The sequence below is a fragment of the Musa acuminata genome, chromosome BXJ3-5 (genome assembly GCF_036884655.1).
Source record: "Musa acuminata AAA Group cultivar baxijiao chromosome BXJ3-5, Cavendish_Baxijiao_AAA, whole genome shotgun sequence".
Lineage (NCBI taxonomy): Eukaryota > Viridiplantae > Streptophyta > Magnoliopsida > Zingiberales > Musaceae > Musa > Musa acuminata.
Genome location: NC_088353.1, coordinates 39,937,608 through 39,953,828, shown reverse-complemented (window position 1 = coordinate 39,953,828; position 16,221 = coordinate 39,937,608). Strand labels below are relative to the sequence as shown.

The 16,221-nt window shown below is 37.2% G+C and overlaps 1 protein-coding gene and 1 long non-coding RNA gene across 6 annotated transcripts; one reads left to right on the top strand and one right to left on the bottom strand.

Annotated features, from left to right (window-relative positions):
* Positions 1 to 2,743: 2,743 nt before the first annotated feature.
* Positions 2,744 to 6,252, bottom strand: LOC135638876 (uncharacterized). Of its 3 annotated transcripts, none has more exons than XR_010496779.1 (6): positions 6,113 to 6,252; positions 5,964 to 6,014; positions 5,498 to 5,810; positions 3,845 to 5,090; positions 3,263 to 3,742; positions 2,744 to 3,053 (listed from the first exon to the last, which is right to left on the bottom strand). It is a non-coding gene; the product is annotated as an uncharacterized LOC135638876 (long non-coding RNA). The 3 variants fall into 3 exon arrangements; XR_010496778.1 differs by having other exon boundaries at positions 3,901 to 5,090; XR_010496780.1 differs by having other exon boundaries at positions 3,917 to 5,090.
* On the top strand, positions 2,962 to 8,725 carry LOC103985548 (putative inactive cadmium/zinc-transporting ATPase HMA3). Of its 3 annotated transcripts, none has more exons than XM_065152393.1 (11): positions 2,962 to 3,133; positions 3,299 to 3,409; positions 3,495 to 3,728; positions 3,984 to 4,241; positions 4,526 to 4,623; positions 5,504 to 5,759; positions 5,829 to 5,966; positions 6,128 to 6,455; positions 6,708 to 6,910; positions 7,197 to 7,393; positions 7,493 to 8,725. In XM_065152393.1, exons 1-11 carry the CDS (start codon positions 3,118 to 3,120, stop codon positions 8,495 to 8,497), a joined length of 2,844 nt encoding a protein of 947 aa, XP_065008465.1. In that variant the 5' UTR covers positions 2,962 to 3,117; the 3' UTR covers positions 8,498 to 8,725. The 3 variants fall into 3 exon arrangements, with proteins under 3 accessions (XP_065008465.1, XP_065008464.1, XP_018682101.2); XM_065152392.1 differs by having other exon boundaries at positions 3,936 to 4,241; XM_018826556.2 differs by lacking the exon at positions 3,299 to 3,409 and having other exon boundaries at positions 3,936 to 4,241.
* The last annotated feature ends 7,496 nt before the right edge of the window (positions 8,726 to 16,221 follow it).

Genomic DNA, 16,221 nt, shown 5'->3' with positions numbered 1-16,221 from the left:
AGGTAACGAACTACAAGGTAATATGTAATTAGTCTGAAAAATAATACAAATACATGATTGATCTACTTAATACTATCATAAAGATTTGATTTGGTGGCTAATAAATTCAAAAGCTTAAGGTGATAAAAGAACCTAATATATATTCTAACAATGTGGTGAATCCTCACAGGAATATATCCTCTGCTAAATCTTCCACATTTTTATTGACCTGTATGAGGCCACCAAACATATGGCCATCATATTTTCTGATGCTCTGATACCAAGAATCATAATAAAATATGGAACCAAAATCTATTTACATGTTGCAAGCTTAGTATATGCTCTCAATGCAATGCACTCACAAGGCAATAGGTATTCTCTTGGAATTGATTCCACTAAGAATGACATTTTGGTGCTCTAGAATATTAGCTTTCACTGAACACCATGTTTATTCTTTTGTGGAAAGCTCCACTTTGGAGTCCATGGTTGCCTTTTGGTGCACCACTATGCCTTCTTGTTGCCATTCTTTGCAGGATGATGGATATAATTTTAATTAGTTTATCCTTCATTATTTTATTTGCCAACTAATCCTTCATATTAACCTTTTAGGGAGGACTTCTCAATAAACAAAATTGCAGAACATTATAATAGAAAAAGCTAAATTTCTAGTGCATTCCAAAAAGGCTAAGATGAGAAAGAAACCTAACCCTAGCATTAGTTGTGTAAGCAGTGGCCCTTCCTTTATCAACTAAAGTCATGAATGGATCAAGCAATAGCAGAACATTATTGGTTGGCAGAATCATCTGACTCCATGGGGCTTAGACAATCTCACAAGAAAGAGAATGTTGATTAAGGATGAGATGTATGTATGTATGTTCTTGGAAAGCAGGAACTAAACTATTAAGATTTTAGCTTGCAATTTGCAGTGGATAGGAAATCCTTTGTGAGAAATTTATGGTTGAAGATAGATAAAACCTGTTGTGGGTGCTTACCATGCCATGCTTTAATCTATGTTTCTGCAATTAACTCACAAATAATTCATAACACATTATGTATCATTAAACTATATATGTATGCCATAATTTGCTGAATTCTAGTGGCAATATGTGCATCCCACTGCTGCCCAATCTGTTTTAGGATACCTTGAAAGAATTGGATCACATCAAATCCTCTCTCTCTCTCTCATCAAAATATCACATTAGTGGTACTGCACTAATCTTGTTATTTCAAAACAACTTCAAGATAAATTATGCCTTTTTTTTTGTTTAATGTGCATTTCATAGAGCAGATTTGGAGAATCACTTTTCCTATCCATTGTTATTAATGTTATCCTTCATGGTGTGTCCTTCAAGCCTTTCCACTAACCAATTCACTTTTAACACAACAATTCTCTTTCTTAGAATATCTATCTCTGATAAATACACAATATCTATGTAAAAATAACGATCCAAATCTTATCAGGTAAATTACCTATCATCTTGGAAAAGTTCATAGGATGAAATCTCAAATCCTTAATTGTTGTCGTCTTCGAAAATTATCAGCAAATATTTTTTTTTAATGTTTTGTAAGTTTATATAAGATATCTGAAAAATATATGCAGATATAAACAGTTTTTTCTTGAACAAAAATTGGTGAGAGAATGTGTGTTTAAAGTGGAATGACAAAACCAATGGACTCAGAACTGCTTTCAAATTTGAGCTGAAAAGAACACTTCTCCTTTGTGACTTTTGTGCCATTGTGGAGCCAAATTTGAAGAGCATGAACAACATAATTAGAAACATGATTTCATGAATTCTGCAAGTTATGTTTGTCACATTCCTTTCTTTGCCAACATCTTCCAGAAATGAATGAACAAATGCTTGACAGAATTGGATGAGATAAGGCCAGTTTTGGATACAATGTTGAGAGAACCCATGCATGATTTTCTCCACTAAAAAAAATTAAAAGTAAAAAAGAAAATAAAGACATGAGCCTATCAAAATTCGACAACCGAGCTGCATCGATCATCCTACCTCAAAGGCTTGTCTCTGAAACCTTTACATGCATTTCTACCTATAAGAAGACTCTCAAACAATTTAAAATTCTTGGATATATGTATCTATATCATGTTTTGTCATCAATATGAATGTAAAGAATTTATCTCAATAGATATATTAATAAGACTGTTGCAACTCATGGCATGCAAAGAGGTGAAAACGGTTTTCAAGATGGGAAAGAAAGCTCGGCGAGAACAGTGATAGACTCGTAACATTTGCTTGAACTTGGAAAGTCTAAATTAGTCATTCCTTTGGTGAGCTTTCGGTATGAATTATTCACGAGGAATTATTCTCTTTGCAATAGTTAATATGTTATGCCCTTTCCATATCATTGATTCACGAGGAATTTTTCATTCTTTAATAACTTAATATATTATGCCATTGTTTTACCTTTTTATTTATCTTTCATTCTCTAACTCTTATAGCTTGATACTTTAGTTTACGTCTCTTATTTGTTCTCTTGATATGCTCTTAATATTAGGATTGTGCCATACGATAATAAAAAGTTCAAAAATATTTTGAGCCAATCTTTGTTGATTGATATGTTGTTGTCGTATTAATTTTATATATATATATATATATATATATATATATATATATATATATATATATATATATATATATATATATATATATATACATGAAGAAATCATCTTTTGGTTCTCAAGCAATGGAGGCCAATGCGAAGGTACCGTAGAACAAACTTATTATCTTCGGCATCATGCAAGAATAAAGAACATGGAATCCTCCTTGGCTCACAAGAGAAAACAACAGTAGGAAATGTTTGATGGTGCCCACCAAGTCATCAACCAAATCATGCTCCATTTTGCTACCTTTTCCTGCCTGCCCACCACCTTATGGCAAGGCATTGCCTTCTTAAATCACCCCAATCCTCTTCTTCCCATTGGCACAAGCAATAGGAGGTTTTGCTCCTCATTCGTTAGGTACAAAATGCATTTCCTTTGCTCTCCAATTCTTCATTAGCAGCCTCAGATTTCTCAGATCTTTTGAATTGGTTCTTCTGCGGCTGCATCCTCTCTACGTGCATACAATCTTGCATTAGGAACCTCAGAAGAAGATTAAGCCTCCTCTTCTAAATGTGATGTTTAAGTTCATATGTAATGTCCACTTTGTTTCTTAAACTGAACTTTCTCTGTCTCTCTAAGCATATACACACACAACAATGATGTTTTATGCAAAGTATAAGTAGATGAAACTAATTGCTTGAGTTAGTGCAAGTATATTACCTCCTGCCACATGATGTTTCACTTTGAGTTCTGCAGATGAGAAACTGGTTATTCTTCTGCATGCACCGGTTCATCATCCTCTTCCTCTTTCTTCTGGCTTTCTTTTTTTTTCCACTTACACACACTGTAAGCATCAGAAATGTAGATGTAAGTACTGCAAACATCAGATATTGGAGCTTGATAGCATCTTAATTGGAGTGAGTGTCTACATAACATGTCTTATCGTTTTAAGGTGTGAAAAGAGAGATCTTGGAAATGGAAGAACAAGGCAGTCCCAAGAGAAGCAAAGAAGTGAGACATCAGAAGAGCTATTTTGAGGTTCTGGGGCTCTGCTGCCCCTCCGAGGTCCCGCTGATCGAGAACATCTTGAGCTCATTGGATGGGATTCAGAAAGTTTCGGTCATCGTTCCATCGAAGATGGTCATTGTAATCCATGACAGCCTCATTATCTCGCAGCTTCAGATCGGTAAGTAGGCATATCTGAGCACCAGAGAAAGTGTTGTTAGTTGTGCATGAACAAACGTCTACTTACTGTCCGCAACAACAATAACAAGAACTTTTCCATGTGAATTATACTTCTACCTTCCAAAGTTTGAAATGCAAGAGATGATGATCTGATACATCATTCATCAAGTTACCTTTAGGACCACTGACCTCAATCAAACTGCTGCAGAAGGATCTATCAAAGTTTCTTTACACTCTATTCTCTTGGCTTCATCAGTTAAGGCATTGAACCAGGCGAGGCTTGAAGCTACCGTTCGAGCATATGGAACTGATGCAATCGTCAAGAAATGGCCAAGTCCATACATACTGGCCTCTGGATTGCTGCTCTCAGCTTCCATGTTCAAACACTTCTTCCACCCGCTGAAATGGCTGGCAATTGCTGCCGTGGTGGCTGGCCTGCCGCCGATTGTGCTGAGAAGCGTTGCGGCCATTCGAACATGCACTCTCGACACCAACATTTTGCTGCTGGTTGCAGGTAGAGCAGCAAACTCCTGAAAAGCTTCATATAAGCAATATGTAGAGATGTGTCATTGATGAAGAATTATTTTCTTCTTCCCTCATGTCTGGATGAGGTATGTATAAGCTTGGTATGAGTTTGGCAATGTGAATCTCTGGTTACTGTGATGGAGATTTGGAACAAGCAGAGCTGATGGATGCACTGTGACCTTGATTGTTTTGTGCAGTTTGGTGTTGGTGATGCATGTTATTGGTAGAATTGGAGTTCCATTGCTGATGCTTTTGTCATTTGTTGTTTGGCAGTGGGTGGAGCGGTTGCGCTTGAGGACTACACAGAAGCAGGCTTCATTGTGCTTCTCTTCGCAGTTGCTGAATGGCTGGAGTCAATATCCAGCCTCAAGGTACCACCTCTCTCTCTCTCTCTCTCTCTCTCTCTCTCTATATATATATATATATATATATATATCATCCTAATGTGACTGTGGGCACACAATTCGAGGATTTTGTGGTGCTGGGTCAGAAGTGACATAGTAGGAAACCCAACCCCACACCATTTATTGGGTCATTTACCAATATAGACCTATGGATGAGATGCAGGATGAAAAGAAGATGGTAGGGCAAACAGAAAAGCTACCAGTCAGATACAGTTCATCAAAACCATCTGGCTGGAGTCTGATATACTCCAATACTTTTCTACACATTCAATGCAATCAAGTGAATGTATAGATTTGCAGTGAAAGTATGGTGCAAGTTTGGGGACTACTTGAGAGGTTTGGAGACACTGACCACAAAATGCTTCCTGTGTCATCACTGAACAATATATGAGCCTGCCAAAGGAACTTATGAAACTTGTTTGAACCTAAGTTACCTGGAAAGAAAAAAATAAGAGTCAGAATCAGCTAAAACCTCTGGCACAATGACACAGACTTGGAATACTAAAAGATAAAGAAGCTATTATAGAGTGAAACATGTTAATAGTATCTCCATAGACTTTTGCTAACTCAAGCACTAAAAAGAGCTATTTTGGTCCATGTAATCTCGATGAACAATTTGATAGCCCATGAATGCACTTTTTTTTTCTTCATTTTTTCTTTTATATAATTTTTTTGTTGATCATCTCAAGGGAGATGTAGACCTCAAAAAGAAAGGAAAAGCGAAATCTTAGGGAACACTAGAACAGTGGTTGTAAGACAAACAACAATGTTCATGGGGCAAAATTATTAGACATGTACTTTGGGATGGTAAGTTTCAGAACAAAACAGCTAAATTTCTAACCTCCAGGCCACCGCTGGGATGTCAACGCTGATGAGGATGGCACCACAAAAGGCCATTCTAGCGGAAACAGGCGAAGTAGTGGATGCTCAAGACGTGAAGACCAACACAATTCTGGCAGTTAAAGCTGGAGAAGTGATCCCAATCGATGGAGTTGTGGTTGAAGGGCAGAGTGAAGTTGATGAGAGTAGCCTCACAGGAGAGTCCTTCCCTGTCGTCAAGCAGCCGCAATCACCAGTTTGGGCTGGCACACTAAACATAGATGGTACAATACTTTTGTCATGCTTCTTCAACTAACTATTTGACCACCGATGACCTGCAAGAGACAATGCAGGTTATATTAGTGTGCGCACAACTGCTTTAGCTGAGCAATCTGCAGTTGCTAGAATGGCAAGATTAGTCGAAGAAGCTCAAAACCGCAGATCCAAGACCCAGACATTGATAGACTCCTGTGCAAAGTACTACACACCAGGTTAGTAGGCCATTAGTTGAAGATCCTCTCAGCAAGATTTCTCCATTGCTAGAAAATAAATGAGGAAACACTTCATCAACTTAAAGGAAGGCAATGAAATATGAAGTAATCACTTGTGCATCTTATGATCTCTGCCTCATCTTTACCTACTACCAATGCAGCTGTGGTGACAATAGCAGCAGGGGTTGCAGCAGTTCCAATGCTAATGAGAGTTAATGATACTAAAAGATGGTTCAGGTTGGCACTTGTCCTGCTTGTGAGTGCATGTCCCTGTGCATTGGTGCTATCCACACCCGTTGCAACATTTTGTGCACTGTTGAGAGCAGCCAGGGCAGGACTCTTTATCAAAGGAGGAGATGTTCTTGAAAACCTGGCTGGCATAACAGTGGTGGCATTTGACAAGACAGGGACACTAACCAAAGGAGAGTTCACTGTCATGGATTTCCGCTCGATTAGCAGCAACGTCTCCCTGCACACACTACTTTACTGGTAAAACATCAATTACAGCAAGGCTTTGTTTTCCGAATACATTAATCTGTTAATGGACACAGAGATCTTCATAAAATCGGTAGAAGGAAAACTAACACATACATGCAAGAATTGAAATGTAAATAAAGATGTTCTCAAATAAAAGGCAACAAAGTGATGATAAAGCTTGCTCTTTTGCAACATTTGGCTCATCCTTAAAGATGAGCTTCTGCATGTTATAAGAGATGAACTGATGATGTGTTAACTCTACAGGGTTTCAAGCATTGAAAGCAAATCAAGCCACCCAATGGCATCCGCATTGGTAGATTATGCTAAATCAAATTCTATCAAACCAAAACCAGAGAATGTAAGGGAGTTTCACATTTACCCAGGAGAAGGAATCCATGGAGAAATAGATGGAAAAAACATCTACATAGGGAATAAGAGAATTGCATCAAGGGCCACATGCAAGACAGGTAAGAAGATATATCCCATCAATTGTTTGCCTTAAGGGTTGTGTAGGTCACATTGTATCACTCCCAAAGTTTTGCAGCATGACTTAGATTTTATCGGATGTTTGTGTTAGCAAAGATCTTACTGATACAATTTATAAAAGGTATCAACATAGAAACCAACAGAGCTTCCAGTATAAAATTTTTATTTTACTTTTTCTATAGACCATCTCCTTTATTTCATGATTAGCAGAAGGATACAGTGATTACTTCAAAGATTTTCTAAGGTTTTTGTGTTTGGATGTTTCAGTTCCAAACGTGGAGGGCATGGAAGGAATCAACTATGGATATATATTCTTGGACATGATTCCAATTGGAATTTTCACTCTGTCTGATACCTGCCGGGCTGGTGCTGCACAAGCACTAAAGGCACTAAAATCACTGGGAATTAAATGTGCAATGCTTACAGGAGACAGCAATGAGGCAGCCATCCATGCCCAGAACCAGGTAAACTAATAAAAAATCAAAAGCAAGCAAGATTTTTTTTTTTAAGCAACTACTTAAGACTTTAGAACAAATTTTGCTCTTTCTAATACTTAATTACAGCTAGGGCATGCCATAGAAATAATTCATGCAGAGCTTCTACCAGAGGACAAGGTAAGAATTATTGGAGATCTAAAGGCCGGAGAAGGTTCTATAGCAATGATTGGAGATGGGATGAATGATGCACCTTCACTGGCCATGGCAGATGTTGGGATCTCAATGGGCATATCAGGTTCAGCAGTTGCAAAGGAGACCAGTCATATAACCTTAATGTCAAATGACATCTCCAAGGTCCCAAAAGCTATCAGACTGGCCAGGAAGACATATTTTACCATCATTCAGAATATTTTCTTCTCGGTGATAACTAAAGTGGTAGTCCTTGCATTTGCCTTTGCTGGCCATCCACTTCTTTGGGCAGCTGTCCTAGCTGATGTTGGCACATGCCTTCTAGTCATCTTAAACAGCATGATGCTTTTGCAGTCAAAAGACAAGAACAAGAAACATTGTGCAAGGCATGAACACAAATTGCCTGGCAGTCATGAACAATCACAGAGTTGCAAACATGGGCATAGTTGCCATGAGCATGAGAAGGGAGACAAAGAAAAGACACATGAGAACTGCATGAATCAAGACAGTCAAATTGAATCATCAATTGCTTCTCATTGCTGTCATGAGTCAGTGGCAGACAAAGCAAATGCAACTCAGGAACATTCAATCTTGATAACTGATGGGAAGGTGCAACATGGAGATGGATTGCTCAAAGAGAATACAAGCAAGAATGTTGCGTGCAGCCACAAGCCTGATATCAGGGAGAATTGCTGTGAGAGTCATGTCATTTGTAGTTCCTCAAAATTTTGCAGAGGCACAGACAAGGAAAAGCATGGTGATTGTTGCATTACTCACCGGCATGTGTGTGGGAAAGAACAACAAGGTTGTTCATCTTCACAGGGGATCATAGAAAGGAGAATGATCGGTGGGTGTTGTAATAGTTACAGGAAACAGTGTGGGAAGAAAGATAGCTGTTGTGCAAATGGAAATGTCCTACTGCCTGAGATCATCTTAGAGTAGAGAGGAGAGTGTAGGGCAGTTTAGGTTAATTCAACTAATGGTGTCCGTTCTTCTCAATTGGATAAAAATTCTGGATGTTGTCTAGATATATAACAATTTGGATTTGGACTGGATGGAAGAAGTTGAGTCATGACTTTCCTTTTCTTTTTCCAAAATCAAACCCAAAGTTTCACAAAGATCACCAATTATTTTGTAAACAGAAAAGAAAATATAAAGAGCAATTTGATATATGAGACTCTGCTAACTGAGCCTGGAACGAAGAGATGTTATCTTCATGACTCTTGAACCTTTACACCTAAAACAAAGAAGCAATCTTACTGTGATTATATCACCCTGTAGTAAACATTTTTTTAACAAAGTTCCTGTTGTTCAATTGCTTACCCACATGTTTTTCGACAAACCATTGTTTTCTCTGTAGGTCTCTTTGTTAGACCTCATGAGGTTACAATTAGGTCATTCATTATCAGGTGCCATTAGGGTGCAATTTTAGCCAAGTCCATGACATTAGACAAGGGGGGTCAGGAGCTTCTTTAGAAGTTCAGCCATTTGTAATTAGAGCATACATGATATGAAAGATAAAACTTTTTAAGGAAATACAGACATTAAATAACCACATTGAAAAACTATAAGATGTCGCTTTCTCTGTAGGTCTCTTTGTTAGCCCTCATGAGGTTACAATTTGGTCGTTTATTATCAGGTATTTTAGCCAAGTCCATGACATTAGACTGGGGGGCCAGGAGCTTTTTAGGAGTTCAACCATTTGTAATTAGAGCATACATGATATGAAGATAACCTTTTTAAGGAAATGTATACATTAAATAACCACATTGAAAAACTATAAGATGTCACACGAGCAAGTACAACCAAGAAACCTAATACCATGGTACAAACACTATTTACTAGTCTGACCAGTATTGACACTGTGATAGCTTTCTACCAACTGGTGTAAGAGCAACATAGGGGTAATCATTTGGTAATCCCCTTGTACAACTTGCATAAAAATCATAATATTATGGCTTCTACTATGATAATCACAACATTAACAAAAAAAAAAGAGCATTTATCTTGATTCTTTTTAGTCACCTACAAGAATCATTTGTATCATAATGCCTAATAAAAAAATTGGTCTTTTTCTCACTATGCTACATCAAAAGTTTGCTGTTTCTTTTCTAGCTCATTATGTATCATAATGCCTAATTTGAGTGTTTGAACTCCCAAAATATCATCCCCTCATGCTATAGTCATATAGTGCTACCTCTATCCAACCTAATGTACAAAATAATTCTTTATTTATATTCTCTTTTGAAAAAAATATTGAATCTTTTTGTTTAACATCACTTACTCATTTCATCATATTTATCTCAATTATTCTTCACAACATTATTCCACAAAGAATGCCTATTCTTTTAATAATCTCATTTACTTATACAACCAGGAACATGCAACTCTCCATTTAAACTATCATAAGAAATATACATGTACCTTCGATCAGGGAATTGATCCATGGTACCAAAAGCTTTCTTGTAAATTTACAGATTATAAGTATTAGGTATATGTGTAAAGTAACAATCAGATTTTCAATTACAAACATTCTGCTGTGAGATGAATGTGACTCTTTGGTAGAAATCCGTCTAGATCATTTCCCAAGTTTGAACTCATCTTATATTGTTCATGTGGTTATTACTCTCCAAATGAAGCTTATTGAATTCTCTAGACTTTTAAAGAAAAAAAAGATATTTTTTTGCACATCCAGAGCAAGACCAAAATTATCACAGAAGTAACACAAGGTTAAATGCAACATGTGCCAACTTATCAATCCACCCTTGTGATTCCTCTTGAATCATATACCTAAAGGGTGGGTCCGAGACGGACAACTACTATATAAATTCCTGATTCATTAGATAGAAAGATCGCCAAGATTTTGTAACACCCTAGAGAACCTATTTCAATTTTAACAGGCCAGACTTTGATTGTGGAGATTGTAGAATTACTTCATATCAAGAGATCAGATACTTGGCAATGTTTGTCATGACGTGGTATACCATCCGATACGGGAAGTATGTGTTAGTCCGACAGGAGACCGGTATACGGACCACCCTGTCTCGGGTGGTTAGTGTTATATGACCTTGTATCACCCGATACGGGGTCTATACCGAGCAGAACAATCGAATTTCGATCAATACCGATGGGTGCCAGGATTCATCTGTTTGAACTAAAAACCTCTTTCTACTCTCTCATTCATTCCCCTTTCGCTCTCTCTAACTCTTCTACTCTCTCAATCTCTTTCTCACTCACATACTTTCCTCACTCTCTCATTTGCACTTAATTAACTATGTTAATGTTGTGATTAGTATATTTAATATTATTTTATCATAATTTGACCTATATTGCAACAAATTTATGTATTTAATGCCTCCTGTAGTGTTTGACATATTTATAATAGTAAAATAGGGCTAATTAGAGTTTATTTAAGTTTTTTAATGTTATGGCAGCAACGTGGATAGTAGTGCCTCAACCAATGATGGCGACAACGCCTGAGAGTCGATGGTCCTGTCTATACATTTTGAAGGTGGTCAATGGACCGAGGAGTAGTATTTTACGTATGCCACCCAATATTCAAATTATACAACTTGATGAGGTACTAGTCAAGTTTATATTGGGAAAGGGAAGGAAAAGGAAGTGGATGATTCTGAGCAGATACGATAGAGCCTACACGGCGTAGACATAAAGTGGAGCTCATCATATTCCTAGCCATCATATTATGGAGAATTTTACTGCCAACATCAGTATAATGATAATTATTTTTCTCAGAGAAACAGTACAGTAATCGACCTTATGATATAGAGTAGTAGATCAATGATGAAAATATAAGTTATGGTATTCTCCAACCTCTACAACAATACATGCCATGATCGTACTTGCCTTAGGAGTCGCCTCGAATACATGTGATTCACAATGATCAAACTACGACCATCATCACATTGATGCATTAATAGCATACAATGTATCATGTATCAGTATACTATGTTATGGGATCAATTTTAAGATTGGGTCTAATAAACATATCAAATTGATATACATATACATAGGATCGAGGACCCCGATCCATTGCCCATAGAGCCTTATCATTCTTTTTTGGTAGTAGAACTATGTATATTCATTGATCGATCCATTTATATTTGATTCATTTGAATCTTAAAGTTCAACTTGTAATCTAACAGTTTAACTCATTTCTTTATAGATAATTCAATATCAATGGAAGGATGATCCGGAACGTACCACAAAGCTGCTCCTCAAAGCCCAAAAAAGATGTCACTCGAGGATTGAAATTTCGTACCATATTGGTGTACCGAGATTTGCTTGCTCGGTACGGTACGACGTACCGAGCGATATGCTTAGAAAAAATATAAAAATCAATTTTAGTACTGAGCGATACTAAATATATAAATATATATGTAATTAATATATAAAAAAAGATATAAAATATATATCTTTTTATATAAAAATATATATAAAGAAGATTACCAAGTAGTAGCCTCATCATCGTCGCCTTGTCCTTCTTCTCCTCGTCGCCTCATATGCGACCTTCGACGCCAAGGTGGTGAGGAGAAGAAAGACGACATCAAAAGGTTCTTCGTGCGGTGACAGTGGATGAAGGAGACTGTTCGGAGATGAAGAAGGTTGAGGTCTTCGCTGCCTTCCTCACGGTCACCTCTTCTATTGCTCTCACCGCTGCATCTCCTGATCCCCGTGCCTCTAGCTCCTCCTCCAAAGAGGTACGACTCTCTTCGTCGTTACCTCTTGGATCGGGATCGTCGAGGGAGGGAGGCGCCAGATCGGGATCGAGAAAGGGCATGGAAGATAAGTTTGCACCGAGGTTTGATGGGCTCAGGTTCATTGAGACACTGGTGACGACGCATTGGTGACTCCACGGTCCTCTTTCTCGATGCTTCTCCCTCTTTCTCAATGCTTCTCCCTCTTCTTTAATGCTTCTCCTTCTTCTTTGAATTCTCTCTTCTTCCTCGCCGTAGCCAGGCTAATACCGCCTGGTAGCAGGCGGTCTGCGTGTCGGTCAGCTGGCGGACTAGTAGGTACCGCCCGGTACGTGTGGTATGGAACAATATTAAAAACCCTGGTGTCACTTTCTTTCCTAATTTAGAATATTTTTGTTAAAATTATACAAAATTTATATTTATTTTCAGCTTAAAAATCTTAATCTATGTTTTTTCTATTTTTAGGTATTTTTGGAGATATATTTTTTTGTCATTTTTCTAGTTCAAACCAGTAAGGCAAACCTTGATACTTGATATATCAACATTGATTAGATCTAAAATCTATTATTAAATTGTTTATTCAATTAGCATTCTCAATATTATGCCCTGATGGGACTTAGAATGTCCACACTCTTTAGCATGAGATTTTGAGTCTCATGTGTCGATCATTTCACCATCAAGACATCATGAAAGTAAATAGTACTTCATAAATATGATATCTATCTAATATGATATATGAAATATGTGACAAAGCTGGAGTCTAGAAGTAACTACTACAACAAAAGTTGTAATGACCCAACTATGGCTAAAATTAATAACATATTTTCTGCAATGGTGTTGAAAGCATATTGACTATTAGACAATACATTACCCCATAATGCTCACATTTGAAATATTAGTAAAGATTTTTATATCAAAATATCTAAGTATCTGGGATGAGTTTCATGATTCAATATCACTTTCCAACAAATAGCTTCTCCGATAAAAGACATATACTTCACTTAGATACAGGTATCAAAAGTATGGACTCAAATACTGGTTAATACAGTATCCACCGATATTTATTGTTTCTTTTTTATGAACACGAACTTTATGGGCAATACACTACCTATTATACCAATACGGTATTGAGCTAGCAGATTACGAAAACCAGCGTTGGACTGAGATTCAAATCATTGATCAAAATATGACCTTTGAAATGGAATCCGCAATGAGCATAGTCCAAAAGACTAGTTTATATGAAAATCGTCATGAATACAAAAATCATCATTTACCAATGGGGATTCCCACATAAAAGGTAAACAAGTGGTAGAAATGGATTATTAGTTGCCTCAAATAGCCTCAACAATCAAGTAATTAAAGTGAGTGTCACAGGCTCAAATAGTCTCAAACATGAAAACCACTTCTTTGATATATAGATGTGAATGTATGATTAAAAAGGCTCGGAAAGCACAAATTTATGTTATTAAAATAAGAATTGAAATTTCCTGAACTAATAAGAACAATACAGTTATGTTTAACCATGACTAGACCTCCTTTTTTGTCAGTTTAGCTATACCAGAAGGACATATATATAATATCCACAGAATAAGAAAGTGTCTCAACGTCTAATACAACAATAACTAAGTGTAGAAGGTTCATAAGCCAAAATGAGAAACAATGCAATCTAAGCCTATCAAATCAACAGGAACTCATTCTCCTCAAGATGAATGCATTGACCAATCTCAAATCTCCTGAAAGAATCCTTTACCAGATTAGATGCCAAGAATAAGACCCTTCATGTTTGGCTCACATCAAATCAATTCTTATTCTTGCAACAATTGACAAACGGATAAACATTCCAGGATGACCACTCACTATGTAAGTAGTATAACAGTTATAACTTATAACCTCCATAACCCTTTAGTTAATCTTCTTTAAATGTGACTATTATAAACCCACAGCAAATTGAACCCAAAGCAGATGTTTGACTTTTATAATTTAGATGCCTTCACATGTTGCAGCACTGTCAGTGCAAGGAATATATTCCTTGAGGAATTTCTTCAGCAGAAACCAGTCCAGTTCTCAATTATCTAATGAGTCCATGTAAGAATATGTAAAGTACTGCCTATATATACAAACAGAAATACCACATAGAAACCAGAAGAACAAAATTAGAGGCAATGAGTCGTTCAAGAAAGCATAGATTGAATGATTGTTCAACAGACTGGTCTGCAAGCGTGACATGAAGATGCAGAGAGTGGAATAAAGCCAAGAATGAGTTGCCAATATCTTAATGTAGAAGTCCTACGCTTCAGCTTGTTGGCAAGTCATTCTTGGCTGTAGTCCGCTCTCTACTTCTCATGCAAGGCTTCAGCAACTATGTGGAAGGTCATTCATCAACCATCTTCATGCATTGCAACTAAATAGGAGAGCTGCCAAAACCAATTATCGTCCATGTATGGTCAAACATATCTTCCAGAAAGAAAGAAACCACAATTTATTTGATTAGCTTTGATATGATTGTATTTTCTTCTTATTATTTTTCTCCTTTTCTTCTTTTAATTGGGTCCTATAAAACGGGACAAAGAATTATTATATAAATGAAAGCTTTAGTTTTCCCACATAACGTGTGTGCAGTGTGATGTCAAGAGTTCCCCTCGATGTAAGTCGGAGGACTCAAAGCAAGTCTTAGGACTAACTATTTAACCTTCTCCCCTCTCTTCCTCAGAATAGCCTAATCATCAGCAACCTCCATTGAAACCCTAACATTTTTGGAGCCCACTTGCAGCACAGGCTTGTGGATCAACATCTCACCAACTCCAGCTGATCAAAATGGTGGTTCAATGTCTCTCTCCCTCGATGAAATCAGTATACGTTTGAACTTGCAACACTTGTTCTTTCATTGTTAAGTTCAGATTTCTACAAATCATCGAGTGTTTTATTGCATCCTCTCTCTATGTTAGCCTTTCTTTCTCTATCATCATTACCTACTGTGTTCCCCAAATCTCCTATCCCATCACCCTTTATGTCGTCTCATGTCAGGCATCATCAACAAGATGAAGCTGCAATACATCAAACTTAGGATCTTCATTGCAGGCTCCATATCTTGCACCCTCTTGAGACTTTCCCCTTCTGTCTAGTATCTTATTGCAGGCAACATACCTTGCACCCTCTTGAGACTTTCCCCCTGTCACTTGTGTGTGTTCATACCACCTGTTATCTTTTGCATATAGGGAAACCTAATAAAGCAAGCACACACCAAAAAAGTTTAGCATGAGCACTAGCCCATACAAATTGTGGAAGTATACATCTTTGTCGGTAAGTTAAGATTGCTCTATGAAGCACCCCACTGCACCCGGGTGCAGTAGTGAGTTCATACAATTTCAATCCCAGATTCATGTAGTATAGTGTCATGTCCATTGAGAGTTTAACAAGGCATCAAATCTATATATTACTGAGAAAAAAAGTTAAGATTTCAAGAGAGCATAAGATAAACACCAAATAATTTAAGTTACTAGAAAATGAGCCAATAAATCACAATGTCACATCTATTGAAATGAACGCTGCAAGAACAAAACTCTTTTCCTGGTCATTAAGTTCAGACACATTCTGGTTATTAGATATCTACCCTTTCTCGAATATTTACCAATGCTTATTAACATGTGTCTATATTTCTGAATGCTTGCAGGCCCACGACGGTATCTATCGACAAAATAGTATCAAATCTATGAATTTAGAGTAACATAGTACATTCTTAATTTTGTTGGCAACAGAGTCAAATTCAGCCCAAATTTTCTACTACCTAGTTCATCCAATGACTGCTTGAACGAGAATGAAGGACCTGCCTCCAGCCATTGTCTGGGAACCCAACGCTCATGAGCATCACTACCATCTACTCGGTTCAGTATGTCCAAATTACCCCGAAGTTTGAAGAATGAAGAAATCAGAGGAGTCCATTACGTCCTTGCA